The sequence below is a fragment of the Elephas maximus genome, chromosome 14 (genome assembly GCF_024166365.1).
Source record: "Elephas maximus indicus isolate mEleMax1 chromosome 14, mEleMax1 primary haplotype, whole genome shotgun sequence".
In the NCBI taxonomy this organism is placed as follows: Eukaryota; Metazoa; Chordata; class Mammalia; order Proboscidea; family Elephantidae; genus Elephas; species Elephas maximus.
The window spans coordinates 92,826,227-92,845,913 of record NC_064832.1 but is presented as its reverse complement, the minus strand read 5'-3'; the positions used below and the strand labels follow the sequence as shown (position 1 = coordinate 92,845,913).

At 42.9% G+C, this 19,687-nt stretch overlaps 1 protein-coding gene across 4 annotated transcripts in view; it reads right to left on the bottom strand.

Annotated features, from left to right (window-relative positions):
- Positions 1-19,687, bottom strand: part of FARP1 (FERM, ARH/RhoGEF and pleckstrin domain protein 1) — a 380,271-nt gene that overhangs the window by 299,083 nt on the left and 61,501 nt on the right. For all 4 annotated transcript variants that reach the window (XM_049853257.1, XM_049853260.1, XM_049853258.1 and 1 more), the window contains exon 2: positions 1,330-1,523. In XM_049853257.1, the coding sequence (XP_049709214.1) occupies positions 1,330-1,500 (171 nt within the window). In that variant the 5' untranslated portion in view covers positions 1,501-1,523. The remainder of the gene's footprint in view (positions 1-1,329; positions 1,524-19,687) is intronic.

Here is a 19,687-nt window from a genome sequence, read left to right as displayed (position 1 = left end):
CCCTTGAAAGATATGAATTCCACAACAAGAACATTAGGAAGACACAAAGGCTGTTTGCAACGTGCAGTAAACTGGCAGTTCTGAACAGCTATTCTGAGGCTGGCGCTTTAAGGGTCCTTGAGTCAGAATCGACTCAACAGCAACAGGGTTTTGTTTTTTGTTTTTTTCCTTAGCCAACAGGAATACCAGGCAGATATCTCTGTTTTAAAAACGAGTTATGTTCCCAAAGTCTGTTTATAAGGTGGCTGTTTGGAATTCAGGGGTTATTTTCTTCCTCCACAAACAACGTTGGACACAGTGCTTTGGTGCACAGCACAGACCACAAAACACCAAATCCGCAGTATGCGGACGATTCCCCAGACCCCAGCCTAATTAATGTAAGGGACAATGACCTTTCCTGAGTAACGTGCAATCATAATTCCAGAACGTCAGACACATACACACATCTCACTCTCCTGCTTTGGGAACAGGAAGTCCTCCATCTGAGCCTTTCCATAACCTCTAGCAAGAGCTACACTTAAGGAGGGGCTGGGAAGAACGAAGAAGGATGGTGGAGGATGAAGAGGCAGGGGCTCTCAGGAAAAAAGGAGAATGATGCTGAAGCGGGGAGGGGGAGGGAGTGAGGGCCAAGGAAAAGGCTCTCACTGGTGAAAGAGCCAGAGACACAGAGGCCAAGGCTCCCGGTTCATCCTCCCTGGTCCCTGGGATGGGGGACTCTCCATATCCAGGGCTGCCACGCATTTGGATTTGTGCAGTGTTTTCCTATGCCCTCCAACCCCCACCCACAGAGGGTGAGAACGTGGTCGCCAACTTCTCTCCCGCTCTCCCAACATTAAAACACGCATACAATGCTTCAGTGGTTTTCTCGGGAGTGCTCTTGCCAGTAACCCACAGAAGAGGGACACACGCACATACATGCACATGCATGCAGACATACACGCATGCATGCACACACGCACACATGCTAATGCCGATGTGAAAGAGAAACTGACTGTGATAAGCCAATTAAACCGGAATCCATCCACAGGCCGTTTTTTCCTCCAATGCGAATATTTATAAAACACTTTCAAACACATATACACATATGTATTTGTCTATGAAAAGCCATAGTAAAATTCAAATCGCGTGGTCATTGATAGCACTCTACTGAGAGTTCACCCGTAAACCTAGAAGCCCTACAGATCAGAAGCAGAACGGGTTAGAGGTGTACACTGAGGGTGGGGCAGGAGGTGCTGAATACACAGACCCGTCCCTCCACCTCATGTCACTGACCACAGAAACGCGACTGAACCCCCACACATTTGCGTTCAGGACACATCCCCGACTTACTGGAACTTCGAATGCCTCCTGGGTATCATCTAGCATCTGGATTTTGATGGATATGAGTTTCCCTGAAGGCGTTGGGGGCGGCTTCTGTCCGTGCTCCAAGGTACTGATTCCGGAATTCTCCGGGGCTCCCAGTCGCGACCCTGGGGTCGGCCTCTGCTCTATTTCTCCCATGCTTAAAGTAGCTTATGTAATACCTGAAGGAAGCAACGAGAAAGAAAACACATCAGAAGAGGAGATCACTTAAACCACCTAAGCAACACTGGAAGGAGCCCACAGTGGTTAAATGCTCAGCTGCTAACCAAAAAGTCGGCAGTTCGAACCCACCAGCCGCTCTGCAGAAGAGAAAGATGCAGTGGTCTGCTTCCATAAAGATTACAGCCTTGGAAACACTGTGGGGCAGCTCTGCTCTGGCCTGTAGGGTAGCCGTGAGCCAGAGTCAACGGGAGAGCAGTGGGGGTTGTTTTTTTTGTTTTTTTTTTTTTTTTTAAACACATTTGTCGTCTTCTACCCTTCATTATGGGAATTTTCCTGAACCTCACGAGGATAAAAATATTCAGGCTTTTTTTCCTTCATAGAAATCAAGCCCAGTGAGGCATTCCTTCATTCAGTCACACAATGACACTTTTAACTACTCGAGACATGCAAATATTTTTGCATATTTCATTCTTTTGCGTATTTTTGCATGTTGGTGCATATTTTATTCTTTTCTGGTTTTACAGTCACATCTTAATTTCTTATACTATAAATGCAGTTGTGTTCAACGTATTTATTATTCAGTGTCTACAATGAGCGAGATACCACTTTTCACACATTTGGAGACTAGTGGGAAGACGATAAACAGTGCACAAGCTGTATCATTAACCCATCCATTTGTTACCTTTTATGGACACTGTAACGTGCTCAGTATGCTGGGTATTACGACAATAAATAGATAAAACACACATTGTGGCTCTCAAGCTTATAATCTGGTTAAGGAAACTGAACATATTCACGCCAACACAGGAAAGTAAGGCAGGGTCTTTTCTCCGTTTCTACTGCTTGCTTCTACTACAATAACCTCCAAATTCAGTTCTTTGCTGTTCCCCCCACTCTCTACTGTTCCTCCTTTCCCAAGAAGCCATTTGATATAGTGTATGTAATATTAACAAAAGGTGCCCTGGCAATATAATGGTTAAGCACTTGGCTGCTAACCAAAAGGCCAGCAGTTCGAACCTACCCAGCAGCTCTGTGGGAGAAAAGACCTGGTGATCCGTGTCTTACGTCATCTAGTGCTGCTGTAACAGAAATACCACAAGTAGATGGCTTTAACAAAGAAAATTTATTTTCTCACAGTCTAGTAGACTTGAAGTCCAAATTCAAGGTGTTAGCTCCAGGGGAAGGCTTTCTCTCTCTGTCAGCTCTGGAGGAAGGTCGTTCTCATCAATCTGCCCTTGGACTAGGAGCTTCTCTGTGGAGGAACCCTAGGTCCAAAGGATGCTGCGCTCTGCTCCTGGCACTGCTTTCTTGGTGGTATGAGGTCCCCCTGTCTCTCTGCTGGCTTCTCTCTTTTATTTCCCAAAAGAGACTGGCTCAAGACACAATCCAATCTTGTAGATTGAGTCCTGCCTCATTAACATAAATGTCCCATCCCACCTCATTAACGTCACAGAGGTAGGATTTACAACACATAGGAAAATCCCATCAGATGACAAAATGGTCAATACTGGGAATCATGGTCTAGCCAAATCGATACACATATTTTTGGGGGACACAATTCAATCCATGACAATCTGCTCCTGTAAAGATTACATCCGAGGAAACCCTATGGGGCAGTTCTACTCTGTCACCTTGAGTCACCATGAGTTGATCACAAATTGACTCAATAGCACCCAATATCATCAACAATACTGATGAAGTTATTTTCCTACCAACGAAACACAACCATCTTTCACCTCCTAATCGTCCGCTCCTCTCTCAGGGACACACTGCACTTCTCACTGTCTCTCCCCATCCCCCTGCTGTCTGTCTCTTCCTTGTTTTCAGGCATGGCTCTCTCTGGAAGAATGCCTTGCTCTCCTTCTCCACCTAGAAATGTCTACTCTTGCTTTAAACCTCACTTTGAATGTCACGTCCCGTTCCCCGGGGAGAGCTCATGTGCTGCCTCCTCTGCGTTCACGGCTCACTTAAGGTCTCATCACGGAGCTCAATCCTTACGCAAGTTTGCCTGTTTACCTCCCTCACTGCACCGTGATTGCCCGAAAACACAGGAACCAGGCCCTAAATAGCCTTTACATCTCAGCACCTGCCTGGGCACGATGACTGGCACAGAGTGGAGTTCGGTCATGGTGTTTAATGCCTGGACTGATCAACAAGTGAATTTACACTGTGACAGTGTATCGGGTGTCATAAGAGCCCAGAGGGATGAGCATTCGATGTGAGATGAGGTGGCTAAGAAAGAAGGAGGATTCCATCGTGGAGAAGACAGGAAGTGAGGTGAATTCAGCCTGAAAAGTTGGAGGCTACTTGGAAGGAGAAAGGAGATACAAGGAAAAGGGCATTCCAGGGAAGTGGAACAGCATAAACAAAGTTACAGGACACAAATAAGATGACAGGTGGGAAGAAGAGTGAGAATTAATGCTGAAGAGCTAAAGACACATTCTGAAAAACAGGCTGGAGTCAGACTGTAAAGGACCTCAACCGCCTCACTGAAAAACAGGGTCTTACTCCGTAAGCAGGAGGGAGCCACCGGCATAATAATAATGACACCAAAGTAGAACCTCAGAAAAATGAGTGTGAAGAAGATGATACAGAATATGGACGGATAAAGAGGACGGGGTGTGGGGATGGAGGTGGCCAGCTACACAGCTATTTCAGGAACTCACGCTTCAGGCAATGACTTGCTTAATGGCAATGGAAATAACAAGGTGATGCCATCAAACCTACTTTTATGCCAAACTTAACCTGACGCTGTAAATGGGTAACTACTAAGCAAAGGAGATAAAAGTATAACAATAATCAGAAAGCCTGAAATCAGCACAGAATGGAGGAAGCAGGAGGGGAAGGAGAGAGCTGGGGTGGGGACGACGTTTTGGGATTACAACAGGACACGCAGCAGGCTGGTAGAGAAGTGGAGCTGAATTTGGGGTGTGGGTTCAGGTCCACCTGGCTGTGCAAGAGAACGCCATGAGGGTGACTGTAAGTGGGGTGTGTGGAACAAAAAGTACACAAAGAGCAAGCATGTCCTTCCCGAAGGCCAATGAAGAAATGGAGGTAACAACCCACAGGACATTTACTGACAAATATTACCAAAGAAGGGGCACAAATGTGAGCAGCTGTAGTGGGCAGTGCTGGCTGGGTCTCAGCCATACACTGGAGAACCAGTCACCCTGGAGCTCCTTCCTTCAGGAAAAATCATGTTTATAAAGCTTATTTTGCAGGTTTTTGTTGCCCTAACTCATTCTTATCCTCCTCCTGAAGAGGTGGATTCCCAGAAGTTTCCCAATAAATTCCACATGGGAATGTCTACACCTTCCTCAGAGGGCTGGACCTGAGCTTAGCAGATCAGAAACTAGAGCCACGTGAACAGCCTGGATCATGGTCTGAAATCACCATGGCCTCAAAGATGGGTCCTCCCATCAGATGGGGAAAGCCTATGGACACCACCAAGCAACCACTGTTGACTACTTCCTTCTCCCACACTCATCTTCCCTATCTGCTGGACACCAAAGCCCGTTAACATTATTCTTGATTCCTATGTCATCCTTTAAGATGGGGGTTCTATGACAAGGCAATACTACTTAAAGACCAGCCCTTCTGAGAACTGCTCCTTTTTTGAATGTCCATCTATGATGTCACAGATCTATTATATAAATATCTGATTTCTACCACAAATAACCATTTTCCAAGGACTTCATTCTAACCTATTGGCTCTGTGACCAATAGGTAAATTGGTAAATTGGCCTATTAGTCAACTGACAGATGGGACTAACCAAAAACACCAAACCTGTTGCCATCGAGTGAATTCTGACTCATAGAGACCCCATAGGACAGAGTACAACCGCCCCACAGGGTTTCCAAGGAGCAGCTGGTGGATTCAAATTGCCGACCTTTCGGTTAGCAGTTGAGCTCTTAACCACTGTGCCACCAGGGCGCCAACAGATGGGACTAGGCCTCGTTAATCTACAATACCTAGCACCATGCCTTACACCAAAATGGAAAACAGATCACCAATATTTGTTCAATGAGCCAAATATTACTGGTAAAATATTTAATTACGAAGTCAGTTGTGTTCAAAACAATTTTATAACCTGGGGAGGATGATCCAACAGGCATGGTAAGCACGACGCTTAACCTTGCTTACCAGATCATCTGTAGTGAGCAATTTCACATTTTTTTCACCACATCAAAGTTTCTGCTTCTAGGTCTGACTGGTATCTGTCTATCTCCCGACCCCACAGCACCTATGGACAGAATCAAAGCCTCTTCTCAAACTTACAATCCCCGACAGGGCCGGTGACCCAGTAAGCAAGGTAAGCACAGGCTTCCTTGTGTTTACTTACTCATCTGTAAGCAAGGTAAACAGCATGCTTATCTCACCTATTGGATAACCCACCCCTGTTCATAACCCAGGAAAATTACTTCCATATATATTTTCTGTGTGTTGTCCCACGGGTAAAAATAAAGCAACCTCCAGAGAAAACATGACATCAGTCAGGTTTGCCTTCCTCATCCCAGCCTCCTCTTTGCACTTTCTCCTACTTTGGGCTGTTCCTTCTTTGCCTCCCCGCATCCACTGCTGCCTGCCTTCTCTTTCCTGCTCCCCGTCAAAACGGACAGGCCAGTCTTCAGTCATTTAGGCTTGGCCTTGCCACTCTGCCGTCTACACTGGGATGAGTGAGTGAGGTGTGGGTCTGGCTGTACTTCCAACACCTGTCCAAGGAGCTGAGGTCAGGAGGAAGGGGCCTGTTCTCCTATGTTATCCCCCACCCCACGGCATTGGGACCCTTCCCTGGAAACATATTTCCTTCCTATCCTATACGAAGAGTAAAACCCCTCATTACCTAAACTGAACCCTTTCTCTCCCTCTTGCCCAAGATCCCCACATGAATATACACTGTAATTTTTTTGCACCTTGACATTTTAAAATAAAACTGAGTTACTGTTTAATAAATATTTAGTACCTTGATTTTCTTTTGTCCTTGAATGACTCCATTCCTGTATTATTTCTACTTCTGGATATTGATGTTTTAACAAAGAACATCACGCTTTCTTCTTGTTATCAGACCTGCATATGGACTATTGCTACACATGGAAAGTACTGTTTCATTCAACTATAAATCCAGCCGAGAGTGTTGGGTTGACAGCCTAAGAATGCCAAGGGAATATCTCAGGTTACTCAGAAATGGATAACCATGATTGATGTTTGATATCAAAAACGGTATACCCAGGGATACAATGCAGTCTTCTAGGTAAACAAGTCTAACAAGCCTAAAAGCCCCACTCGTGTTTATAAAAATTAATCACTGCTCTTCTGACTTCACCTCTATAACTTCCCCGGACTTCTGAACTCCTTCAGGAAGCATCAAAATAAAGAAAATTAATATTCACTTCCTTCTGATACATTATGACTAAGGTGATCATTTCCTACCTAAAAGTAAGAAGTTGTTTGCAAAATGTATTTCTTAGATCTATTTGAAAAGTTTCTTACACAAAGTAAAAATAATAAAAAAGTTACAAGATTTTTAACAGGCAGAAAAAGATATAGAAAACTAGAGTTGTCACAGTATCCTGGCTTAAAGATTTCCTCTTAGCAAATCAGCAATATTATTCGGCAACAAAAAAGAACAAAATGCGACATACACTCCGCCCTGAATGAACCTCAAAAACATTCCGCTAGATGCAAACGACATGGAGTATATGACTCCGTTTACATGGACTATCCAGTAAAGACAATCTGCAGACACAGGAAGTGGTTGCCTGGGGCTCGGAGTGGGAAAGGGGACTGACTGCAAAGGCTACAGGCAATCGGGAGATCCTTTTGGGGTGACGGAAACGTTCTGAGACTGGATTGTGGTGATGGCCACATAAGTCTCTAAATTTACTAAAATGCATTCGATAGTAAGTACACTTAAAATAAGTAAAAGTTATGATCACTAAATTATACCTTAATAAGCCTGCTTTTAAAATATCCTTTTTCATATTCTTGGGAACACACAGAACGCCCCTGGAAGGATAGAGAAGTCACTGGTAGTCACTCCATGGAGGCGCTGGGATAAAGGTAAGAAGTAGAAGAGATCTGAGACCTGCTTTTCACTGTATACTCTTTTGACCTTTCTAGTTTTGTCACATATATATGAGCACCTTGGTGGCACGAGTGACTAAGCACTAAATGACTAACCAAAAGGTTGGCAATTCCAACCCACTCAGGGGTGCCTGAGAAGGATGGCTTGGTGATCTATGTCTGAAAGATCACAGCCATGAAAACCCCGTGGAGCACGGTTCTACTCTGTACACACAGGGTCTCCATGAATCAGAACAGACTTGACGGCAACTCATTACCATGTACATACGGCAAACGTACATACGGCTATCTACTTCCGAAAATCAGCCGATGAAAACCCTGTGGATAGGAACAGCCTTATCAGCAGCCAATCACAGGGATGATGCAGGACCAGGTAATGTTTTGTTGCATTGTGCATGGGGTCACCATGAGTCAGGGGCAGGTTCAGTGCAGCTAACAACAGCATATTAACTATTAAGAAATAATTAAACAGAAAGACCTTACACAATAGGAGGAAGTCTGCACAATAGGACCAAGGCAAAGGCAGGCACTGAGAGGAATGTAAGAATAAAGGGCAACCCCGGTAAGTACCATAACATAGACAGCCCTACAACCATAGTATTAACAAATACTGTTGGGTACATTGGTAGACCGGAAATACAGATAGAGAGGTACGGTAAAGAAGAGTGGGAGGGTGCAAGGGAGCAGAGCCAGCTGCAGATACAGGTTTGGTTGTCGATGTTACTTAACACACATCCGTAGATGCTGTCTGTATATTAATACAGGCAAGAGAACACACACAAGGGGCATAGCCATGGCAACTTCCTAGGCATGACCAAACACCTCTGGAGGCAAAGTTCCCAGGCTTGAAGGCTAAGAACATAGACTCGGGGGCCATCTACGTCAACTGGCATAGCACAGTTCATGCCAGACCTAAACCAAACCCTTTGCCATCAAGCCGATTCCAACTCACAGCTACCCTATGGGACAGACTAGAACTGCCTCATAGGGTTTCCAAGGAGCACCTGGTGGATGTGAACTGTTGACCTTTTGGTTAGCAGCCGCAGCACTTAACCACTACACCACCAGGGTTTCCAGCACAGTTCGTAAAGACAATGTTTACACCCTACTTTAGTAAGTAACATCTGAGGTCTTAAAAGCTTACAAGTGGCCATCTAAGATACAACTGTTGGTCTCACCCCATCCGGAGGCAAAGGAGAGTGGAGAAAACTGAAGATTCAAGGGAGAAATTAGTCCAAAGAACTAATGGACCACATGAACCACAGCCAGGGTGGAAATGGGGAGAGTGCTGACATACAAAGGGGCTGTTACCAAGGTCTTAGAACATTCTGTGTACAAATAGTTGAATGGGAAACTATTTCGCTCTGTAAATCTTCACCTAAAGCACAATATTTAAACAAGAAACAACTTCGTAAAGACAGGATCCCGCACCTGTGGCCGAAACTGCAGCCCCACTTCGAGTGGCAAGTCTAACAGGATGAAATCACAGGGAAGAGCAGCAACTGTCAACACAGGCAGAAGAACTTTTTGCAAGAGATTTGGGGGAGGAAGGTTTAAATACGCGCTACTTATACATTCTAGGTTAAGATAAATTCATAGAAAACTGCTGTTCACAGGAGGAGGCCAAGAGGTGGATCTTTACTTCAGCTGAAGTGCTGGGTTGCTGGGGTCTGGACTGCCATGCATGGAAAGAGAAGGAATGCGTGTTTGCCTTTCTGTGGGGCCGAAAACCCATTATGTCAGAAAAGTGTGACTGTGAGGGGTGTGCTCCATTCATCCGGGCTCCGTCCTTAGGTAGGGCTGGAAACCACCTTCCTGACAAAGACACCTTGTGCCTCTGGCCCCAGGAAAAGGGAAGGGAGAAGATAAACCAGAAAGGCTGCTCCTGCTGAGCACAACCAGCTCAGTTTGGCTTCTCACAGGGACTTAGATAAAGGGTTTTGAGAAAGTTCAGAAAGAGTTATCTGTGCAGATAGATTTGCTTGTTTCCAAAAAGTCTGTGAGCAAAAGAAACAACTGCAGATCAACTGTGTTATATCAAGCAGACACTTCAAAAGGCGAGAGACTCTTTGGCCTGTTTGACCATTTGGGAAAAAGAAACCAGGATACACTTAAGGCCTACAAGTATATGCCCCTGTTTTACCCTCGAAATAAGAAAAAGAAGTAAAGTGCAGAAACTAAATAAAGATAATTTCTTCACTGTCTTTTCTCCTCAGCTGCTAAGAAAAAATTATATACACTATTAAATACCCCCAACAAATCTCTGGAAACTACTTTACAAGGAAAACTCAGAAGAAAAATTTTCTTATTGCATACAGGTTATCTCAAAGCTGCAGTTTTCACCATATCCCTTTTCTACTAAAAAAAACCAGGCCTAATCAATTTTTTTTTTTTTTAATCAATACCACTTCAAACAAAAATCAAAACGAAAATCCTCAAAACTGGACCAATAAGCGACATCATGATAAATGGAGAAAATATTGACATTGTCAAGGATTTCGTTTTACTTGGACCCACCATGAACACCCATGGACGCAGCAGTCAAGAAATCAAACAATGTATTGCATTGGGGAAATGTGCAGCGAAAGACATCTTTGAAGTGTTAAAAAGCAAAGATGCCACTTTGAGGGCTAAGGTGCGCCTGACCCAACACCTAGTATTTTCAGTCACCGCATATGTATGCAAAAGCTGGACAATGAAAGCCAGATCAAAGAAGAAGTGATGCCTTGAATTATGGTGCTGGCAAAGAACCTGAATATACCATGGACTGCGAGGAGAACAAACAAATCTGTCTTGGAAGATGTACAGCCAGAATGCTCCTTAGAAGCAAGCGTGGCAAGACTTCGTCTTGCGTATTTTGAACATGTTATCAGGAGGGACATCATGCTTGGTAAAGTAGAGGGTCAGTGAAAAAAAGGAAGACCCTCCACGAGATGAACTGACACAGCGGCTGTAACCACGGGCTCAAACACAGCCAACCACTGTGCGGATGGTGCAGGACCGGGCAGTGCTCTGTCTGTACACAGAGTCGATGTGAGTCAGAACCAACCTGATGGCACTTGGCAAACGTCAGTCAATACCAAGTTAAACGTAAAACTTCCTAGCCAGGAGTTTGAACAATTCGCTGTGATTTCTCTTCTTACAACTAAACCAGTTTCTAATCCAAGTGGACTCTTTGCTGCTTTTCAAGGTGATAAGCTACTGCTATTCTCGTCTTTCCTCCTAAAGCAGTCTCTTCTCTCCCAACCCCAATGTCACCTCCCCCAGAAACTCTTTTCTTCTAACGTGTCAGAAAAAACGAACAAACAAAAATCTCACTTTACTTCTCCCCTGAGATTTTGCTTTTATCTAGTTTACATTCCATGTGCTTTCCAGGCCTTTCTCTTCTCTTCTCTTCCTGCACTGCCTGCTAGATTCCAGTCCCCAGAGGCAGGAAGCAGTCTAGGTAACCTTGAAGGGTAACATCACTTCCCTTGTTTCTGGCGGTCTTAGCACAAGAGACAGCCCTAGGCTCAAACTCTGTGTCAAGTGTGAGAACTTTCTTTACACAAAAAATAGAAAACTGTAGTATCTCTGCCAGGGGTTCTCAAAGTATGGCCCCCAAAGAGGCAGCATCAACTTCACCTGGGAATTTGTCAGAAATGCAAATTCTTAGGCCCAGCCAGGCCTTTACCCAGTTGTGGTGGACTTGATTCCTGCTCCAGGCGACCCCACGTGCGCTGGAGTAGACCCGCACTCCACAGCCTTTTCAAGCGCTGATTTTTCAGAAGTAGATAGCCAGGCCTTTCTTCATCGGCACCTCAGGGTGAGCTCAAACCTCCAGCCTTTCCATTAACAGCTCAGCATGTTCACCACGCTCCACCCAGGGACTCCCGTTGGTCCTGATGCAGACTCAAGTTTGAGAACCACCGTTTCACTGAGTCTCAATGCGGATTAGCTAAAATGACAGAAAACCACCGACACAAAACAGATGCTTACTTTGTCAACTAACTTCACCAAGAAAACACCTCTCTGCCAGGTTTTGCACGTGCACCAAACAGAGTGTGTCTCAGTAGATCCTGGCCAGAAAAAGTGACATTCCATTCCCAATTAACTTTTAATTTACACTCCAACCTTGTTCTAAAAATGACTTAAGCCTATAGTTCTGTATGCGTTTTCACTGATTTAGAAGCACATTTCCTCCATTAAATAGATACGTGAAATGAGAAACGTGCCGAAGGGAGTAAGAACAGAAAGTATTGCAAAGAGTTGCCGTCACTGTTAATCACAGTCCATCGATTCCGACTCCAGTGACCCTAGGTGTGCCGGGCAGAACGGCTCCACAGTGTTTTCAAGCCTGTGACCTTTTGGAAGCAGATCGCAGGCCTGTCTCCAGAGGCCTCTGGGTAGGTTTGAGTCACCAACCTCTCGGCTAGTAGTCGAGCGCTTAACCTCTTGTGCCACCACAAGACTCCTATTGGGAAGAGAAAACTTTTATCCCAGCAGAAAAATCAGGAAATAAGAAAAAAGAAAAATCTCCAATACTTCCCCCTTTTCACTGACGTCAAGTTTCTTAATGATTCTGAGACAAGAAAATTAAACCTTTGGTCATGCTCTTTATCTGTCCCTAAGTAAATGCCCATGGTAAATAAACAACACAAGGAGAAAGGTGGCCTATCTGAAGATTACAAAGCAGCCTCCAGCCACCCTCAACTCCCACACCAACAACATGGCTGCAATGCAAACAGAGCTGCCTTTCTCAGGAGGCAGCCAAGCTCCCTCACTTCACACGCCTACCCTCTCACTGAAGGAAGTCCTCTCTGCCCCTCCCTCCAAGTATTCACAGAAAGCACCTAAACCTAGCTGGCCTCATAATGACAGCGCACTACATTATATGATTTGCTTACTCACTGTCAGCGAAAATAACAATGTTTGGAGTATGACATCATTCAAATATCACAATAATTGTGATCACAGCCATATTTAAAATTTTAAAAGACGTAAAAATAAAGGACACCTCAGTGAAGAAGTGAGACCTTGTGTGGTCCCTGAAAGTGGCGAAGGGTTTTTAACAGCAGCGACAGCAAGTGAACGACATACATAAGGCATATATATATATATATATATATATATACACTTTGTTTTTTTTACACAGAACTTTTATTAAGCAGTCTACCGTTTATGAGTGCTTTCTTTTGTGGACTGACTTTAAGATTCTTTATAAATGGGGGTTACACTGTCTCTTTTTTTTTTTTTAATAATTTTTATTGTGCTTTAAGTGAAAGTTTACAAATCGTCAGTCTCTCACACAGAAACCCATATACACCTTGCTACACACTCCCAATTACTCTCCCCCCTAATGAGACAGGCTGCTCTCTCCCTCCACCCTCTTTTTTCGTGTCCTTTTCACCAGCTTCTAACCCCCTCCACCCTCTCATCTCCCCTCCAGGCAGGAGATGCCAACATAGTCTCAAGTGTCCACCTGATCCAAGAAGCTCACTCCTCACCAGCATCCCTCTCCAACCCACTGTCCACTCCAATCCATGTCTGAAGAGTTGGCTTTGGGAATGGTTCCTGTCCTGGGGCAACAGAAGGTCTGGGGGCCATGACCACGGGGGTCCTTCCAGTCTCAGTCAGACCATTAAGTCTAGTCTTATGAGAATTTGGGGTCTGAATGCCACTGTTCTCCTGCTCCCTGAGGGGTTCTCTGTTATGTTCCCTGTCAGGGCAGTCATTGTTTGTAGCTGGGCACCATCTAGTTCTTCTGGTCTCAGGATGATGTAGTCTCTGGTTCCTGTGGCCCTTTCTGTCTCTTGGGCTCCTAATCACCTTGTGTCCTTAGTGTTCTTCATTCTCCTTTGATCCAGGTGGACTGAGACCAAATGCTGCATCTTAGATGGCTGCTTGCTAGCGTTTAAGACCCCAGACGCCACTCTTCAAAGTGGGATGCAGAATGTCTTCTTAATAGATTTTATTATGCCAATTGACTGAGATGCCCCATGAAACCATGGTCCCCAGACCCCTACCACGCTGCCCTTCGAAGCATTCAGTTTATTCAGGAAGCTTCTTTGCTTTTGGTTTAGTCCAATTGTGCTGACCACCCCTGTATTGTGTGCTGTCTTTCCCTTCACCTAAAGAAGTAGTTCTTATCTACTATCTAATTAGTGAATACCCCGTTTCACCCTCTCTCCCTCCCTCCCTCCCTCCCCCCTCTCGTAACCACAAAAGAATGTTTTCTTCTCAGTTGAAACTATTTCTCAAGTTCTTATAATAGTGGTCTTATACAATATTTGTCCTTTTGCAACTAATTTCACTCAGCATAATGCCTTCCAGGTTCCTCCACGTTATGAAATGTTTCACAGATTCCTCACTGTTCTTTATTGATGCATAGTATTCCATTGTGTGAATACACCATAATTTATTTATCCATTCATCCATTGATGGGCACCCTGGTTGCTTCCATGTTTTTGCTATTGTAAACAGTGCTGCAATAAACATGGGTGCACATAAATCTGTTGGTGTAAAGGCTCTTACTTCTCTAGGATATATTTCAAGGAGTGGGATTGCTGGATCATATGGTAGCTCTATTTCTAACTTTTTAAGGAAGCGCCAAATTGATTTCCAAAGTGGTTGTACCATTTGACATTACCACCAGCAGTGTAGAAGTGTTCCAATCTCTCCACAGCCTCCCCAACATTTATTATTTTGTGTTTTTTGGATTAATGCCAGCCTCGTTGGAGTGAGATGAAATCTCATTGTAGTTTTGATCTGCATTTCTCTAATGGCTAATGATCATGCGCATTTCCTCATATATCTGTTAGCTACCTGAATGTCTTGTTTAGTGAAGCATCTATTCATATCTTTTGCCCATTTTTTATTTGGGTTATTTGTCTTTTTGCAGTTGAGTTTTTGCAATATCATGTACATTTTAGAGATCAGGCGCTGATCAGAAATGTCCTAGCTAAAAACTTTTTCCCAGTCTGTAGATAGTCTTTTTACTCTTTTGGTGAAGTCTTTGGATGAGCATAGTGTTTGATTTTTAGGAGCTCCCAGTTATCTAGTTTTTCTTCTGCATTCTTAATAATGTTTTGTATTCTGTTTATGCCATGTATTAGGGCTCCTAACGTTGTCTCTATTTTTTCTTTCATGATCTTTATCATTTTAGATTTTATGTTTAGGTCTTTGATCCATTTTGAGTTAGTTTTTGAGAATGGAGTGAGGTATGGGTCTTGTTTCATTTTTTTGCAGGTGGATATCCAGTTTTGCCACCGCCAGTTGAAAAGACTGTCTTTTCCCCATTTAACTGATTTCGGGCCTTTGTCAAATATCAACTGCTCATATGTAGATGGGTTTATGTCTGGGTTCTCAATTCTGTTCCATTGGTCCATGTATCTGTTGTTGTGCCAGTACCTGGCTGTTTTGAGTACTGTGGCTGTATAAAATCAGGTAAAGTAAGGCCTCCCACTTTGTTCTTCTTTTTCAGTAATGCCTTATTTATCCGGGGCCTCTTTCCCTTCCTTATGAAATTGGTGATTTGTTTCTCCATCTCATTAAAGAAGGTCTTTGGGATTTGGATCGGAATTGCATTAAATGTATAGATCGCTTTTGGTAGAATACACATTTTTATAATGTTAAGTCTTCCTATCCACAAGCAAGGTATGTTCTTCCACTTATGTAAGTCTCTTTTGGTTTCTTGCAGAAGTGTACTGTAGTTTTCTTTGTCTAAATCTTTTTACATCTCTGATAAGATTTATTCCTAAGTATTTTATCTTCTTGGGGGCTACTGTAAGTGGCACTGATTTGGTGATTTCCTCTTTGATGTTCTCTTTGTTGGTATAGAGGGATCCAACTGATTTTTGTACGTTTACCTTGTATTCTGATACTCTGCTGAACTCTTCTATTAGTTTCAGTAGTTTTCTGGAGGATTCCTTAGGGTTTTCTGTGTGTAAGATCATGTCATCTGCAAATAGAGATACTTTTCCTTCTTCCTTGCCAATCTGGATGCCCTTTATTTCTTTAGCTAGCCTAATTGCTCTGGCTAGGACTTCCAGCACAATGTTGAATAAGAGTGATGATAAAGGGCATCCTTGTCTGGTTCCTGATCTCAGTGGGAATGTTTTCAGGCTCTCTCCATTTAGGGTGATGTTGGCTGTTGGCTTTGTATAAATGCCCTTTATTATGCTGAGGAATTTCCCTTCTACGCCTTTTTTGCTGAGAGTTTTTATCATGAATGAGTGTTGAACTTTGTCAAATGCCTTTTCTGCACCAATTGATAAAATCATGTGATTCTTGTCTTTTGTTTTATTTATGTGGTAGATTACATTAATTGTTTTTCTAATGTTGAACCATCCCTGCGTACCTGGTATGAATCCCACTTGGTCATGGTGAATTATTTTGTTTGTTTGTTTGTTTGAATAATTTTTATCAGCTTTAAGTGAACGTCTACAAATCAAGTCAGTCTGTCACATATAAGCTTATATACACCTTACTCCATACTCCCACTTACTCTCCCTCTAATGAGTCAGCCCTTCCAGTCTCTCCTTTCGTGACAATTTTGCCAGCCTCTAACCCTCTCTACCCTCCTATCCCCCTCCAGAAAGGAGATGCCAGCACAGTCTCAAGTGTCCACCTGATACAAGTAGCTCACTCTTCATCAGCATCTCTCTCCTACCCATTGTCCAGTCCCTTCCATGTCCGACGAGTTGTCTTAGGGAATGGTTCCTGTCCTGGACCAACAGAAGGTTTGGGGACCATGACCGCCGGGATTCCTCTAGTCTCAGTCAGACCATTAAGTATGGTCTTTTTATGAGAATTTGGGGTCTGCATCCCACTGATCTCCTGCTCTCTCAGGGGTTCTCTGATGTGCTCTCTGTCAGGGCAGTCATTGGTTGTGGCCAGGCACCATCTAGTTCTTCTGGTCTCAGGATGATGTAAGTCTCTGGTTCATGTGGCCCTTTCTGTCTCTTGTGCTCATAGTTATCGTGTGACCTTGGTGTTCTTCATTCTCCTTTGATCCAGGTGGGTAGAGACCAAATGATGCATCTTAGATGGCCGTTTGTTAGCATTTAAGACCCCAGACGCCACATTTCAAAGTGGGATGAAGAATATTTTCATAATAGAATTATTTTGCCAATTGACTTAGAAGTCCCCTTAAGCCATAGTCCCCAAACCCCCGCCCTTGCTCCACTGACCTTTGAAGCATTCAGTTTATCCGGGAAACTTCTTTGCTTTTGGTCCAGTCCAGTTGAGCTGACCTTCCGTGTATTGAGTATTGTCCTTCCCTTCACCTGAAGTAGTTCTTATCTACTAACTAATCAGTAAATAACCCTCTCCCACCCTCCCTCCCTCCCCGCCTCATAACCACACAAGTATGTGTTCTTCTCAGTTTATATAGTATTTCTCAAGATCTTATTATAGTGGTCTTATACAATATTTGTCCTTTTGCCTCTGACTAATTTCGCTCAGCGTAATGCCTTCCAGGTTTCTCCATGTTATGAAAAGTTTCACAGATTCGTCACTGTTCTTTATCGATGCATAGTATTCCATTGTGTGAATATACCACAATTTACTTAACCATTCATCCGTTGATGGACACCTTGGTTGCTTCCAGCTTTTTGCTATCGTAAACAGAGCTGCAATAAACATGGGTGTGCATATATCTGTTTGTGTGAAGGCTCTTATTTCTCTAGGGTATATTCCGAGGAGTGGGATTTCTGGGTTGTATTTATGGTAGTTCTATTTCTAACTGTTTAAGATAACACCAGGTAGATTTCCAAAGTGGTTGTACCGTTTTACATTCCCACCAGCAGTGTACTCCAACATTTATTATTTTGTCTTTTTTGGATTAATGCCAGCTTTTGCTGGAGTGAGATGGAATCTCATCGTAGTTTTAATTTGCATTTCTCTAATGGCTAATGATCAAGAGCATTTTCTCATGTATCTGTCAGCTGCCTGAATATCTTCTTTAGTGAATGAAGTGCGTGTTCATTTCCTTGGCCCCCTTCTTGATTGCGTTGTTTGTCTTTTTGTGGTTGAATTTTAACAGAATCATATAGATTTTAGAGATTAGGCGCTGGTCGGACATGTCATAGCTGAAAATTCTTTCCCAGTCTGTAGGTGGTCTTTTTACTCTTTTGGTGAAGTCTTTAGATGAGCATAGGTGTTTGATTTTTAGGAGCTCCCAGTTATCGGGTTTCTCTTCGTCATTTTTGGTAATGTTTTGTATTCTGTTTATGCCTTGTATTAGGGCTCCTAACTTTGTCCCTATTTTTTCTTCCATGATCTTTATCGTTTTAGTCTTTATGTTTAGGTCTTTGATCCACTTGGAGTTAGTTTTTGTGCATGGTGTGAGGTATGGGTCCTGTTTCATTTTTTTGCAAATGGATATCCAGTTATACCAGCACCATTTGTTTAAAAGACTATCTTTTCCCCAATTAACTGACACTGGGCCTTTGTCAAATATCAGCTGTTCATATATGGACGGATTTATATCTGGGTTCTCAATTCTGTTCCATTGGTCTATGTGCCTGTTGTTGTACCAGTACCAGGCTGTTTTGACTACTGTGGCTGTATAATAGGTTCTAAAATCAGGTAGAGTGAGGCCTCCCACTTTCTTCTTCTTTTTCAGTAACGCTTTGCTTATCCGAGGCTTCTTTCCCTTCCATATGAAGTTGGTGATTTGTTTCTCCATCACATTACAAAATGTCATTGGAATTTGGATAAGAAGTGCATTGTATGTATAGATGGCTTTTGGTAGAATAGACATTTTTACTACGTTAAGCCTTCCTATCCATGAGCAAGGTATGTTTTTCCACTTAAGTAGGTCCTTTTTAGTTTCTTGTAGTAGTACTTTGTAGTTTTCTTTATATAAGTCTTTTACATCTTTGGTAAGATTTATTCCTAAGTATTTTATCTTCTTGGGGGCTACTGTGAATGGTATTGATTTGGTTATTTCCTCTTCGATGCTCTTTTTGTTGATGTAGAGGAATCCAAGTGATTTTTGTATGTTTATCTTATAACCTGAGACGCTGCCAAACTCTTCTATTAGTTTCAGTAGTTTTCTGGAGGATTCTTTAGGGTTTTCTGTGTATAAGATCATGTCATCTGCAAAGAGAGATAATTTTACTTCCTCCTTGCCAATCCGGATGCCCTTTATTTCTTTGTCTAGCCTAATTGCTCTGGCTAGGACCTCTAGCACAATGCTGAATAAGAGCGGTGATAAAGGGCATCCTTGTCTGGTTCCTGTTCTTAAGGGAAATGCTTTCAGGCTCTCTACATTTAGACTGATGTTGGCTATTGGCTTTGCATAGATGCCCTTTATTATGTTGAGGAATTTTCCTTCAATTCCTATTCTGGTGAGAGTTTTTATCATAAATGGGTGTTGGACTTTGTCAAATGCCTTTTCTGCATCAATTGATAAGATCATGTGGTTTTTGTCTTTTGTTTTATTTATATGGTAGATTACATTAATGGTTTTTCTAATATTAAACCAGCCTTGCATACCTGGTAGAAATCCCACTTGGTCGTGGTGGATTATTTTTTTGATATGTTGTTGAATTCTTTTGGCTAGAATTTTGTTGAGGATTTTTACATCTACATTCATGAGTGATATAGGTCTATAATTTTCTTTTCTTCTGGTGTCTTTACCTGGTTTTGGTATCAGGGATATGGTGGGTTCATACAATGAGTTTGGTAGTATTCCATCATTTTCTATGCTCTGAAATACCTTTAGTAGTAGTGGTGTTAACTCTTCTCTGAAAGTTTGGTAGAACTATGCAGTGAAGCCATCCAGACCAGGGCTTTTTTTTTTGTTGGGAGTTTTTTGGTTACCTTTTCAACCTCTTCTTTTGTTAAAGGCATACATTTTTGCACCGTTCATTCTTTCATTCAGTAAGTACTAGGAGTCTCTGGGTGGTACCAATTGTTAATAAGGGCTGGAGGTTAGAGTTCACCCACAGGCATCTCAGAAGAAAACCCCGTGATCTACTGCCAAATAATCAGCCACTGAAAACCCTACAGGGGATACTCTGACTTTCACGGCGTCATCGTGACTCAGAATCACCTCTGGGTGGATTTGAACCACCAACCTTTCAGTTAGTA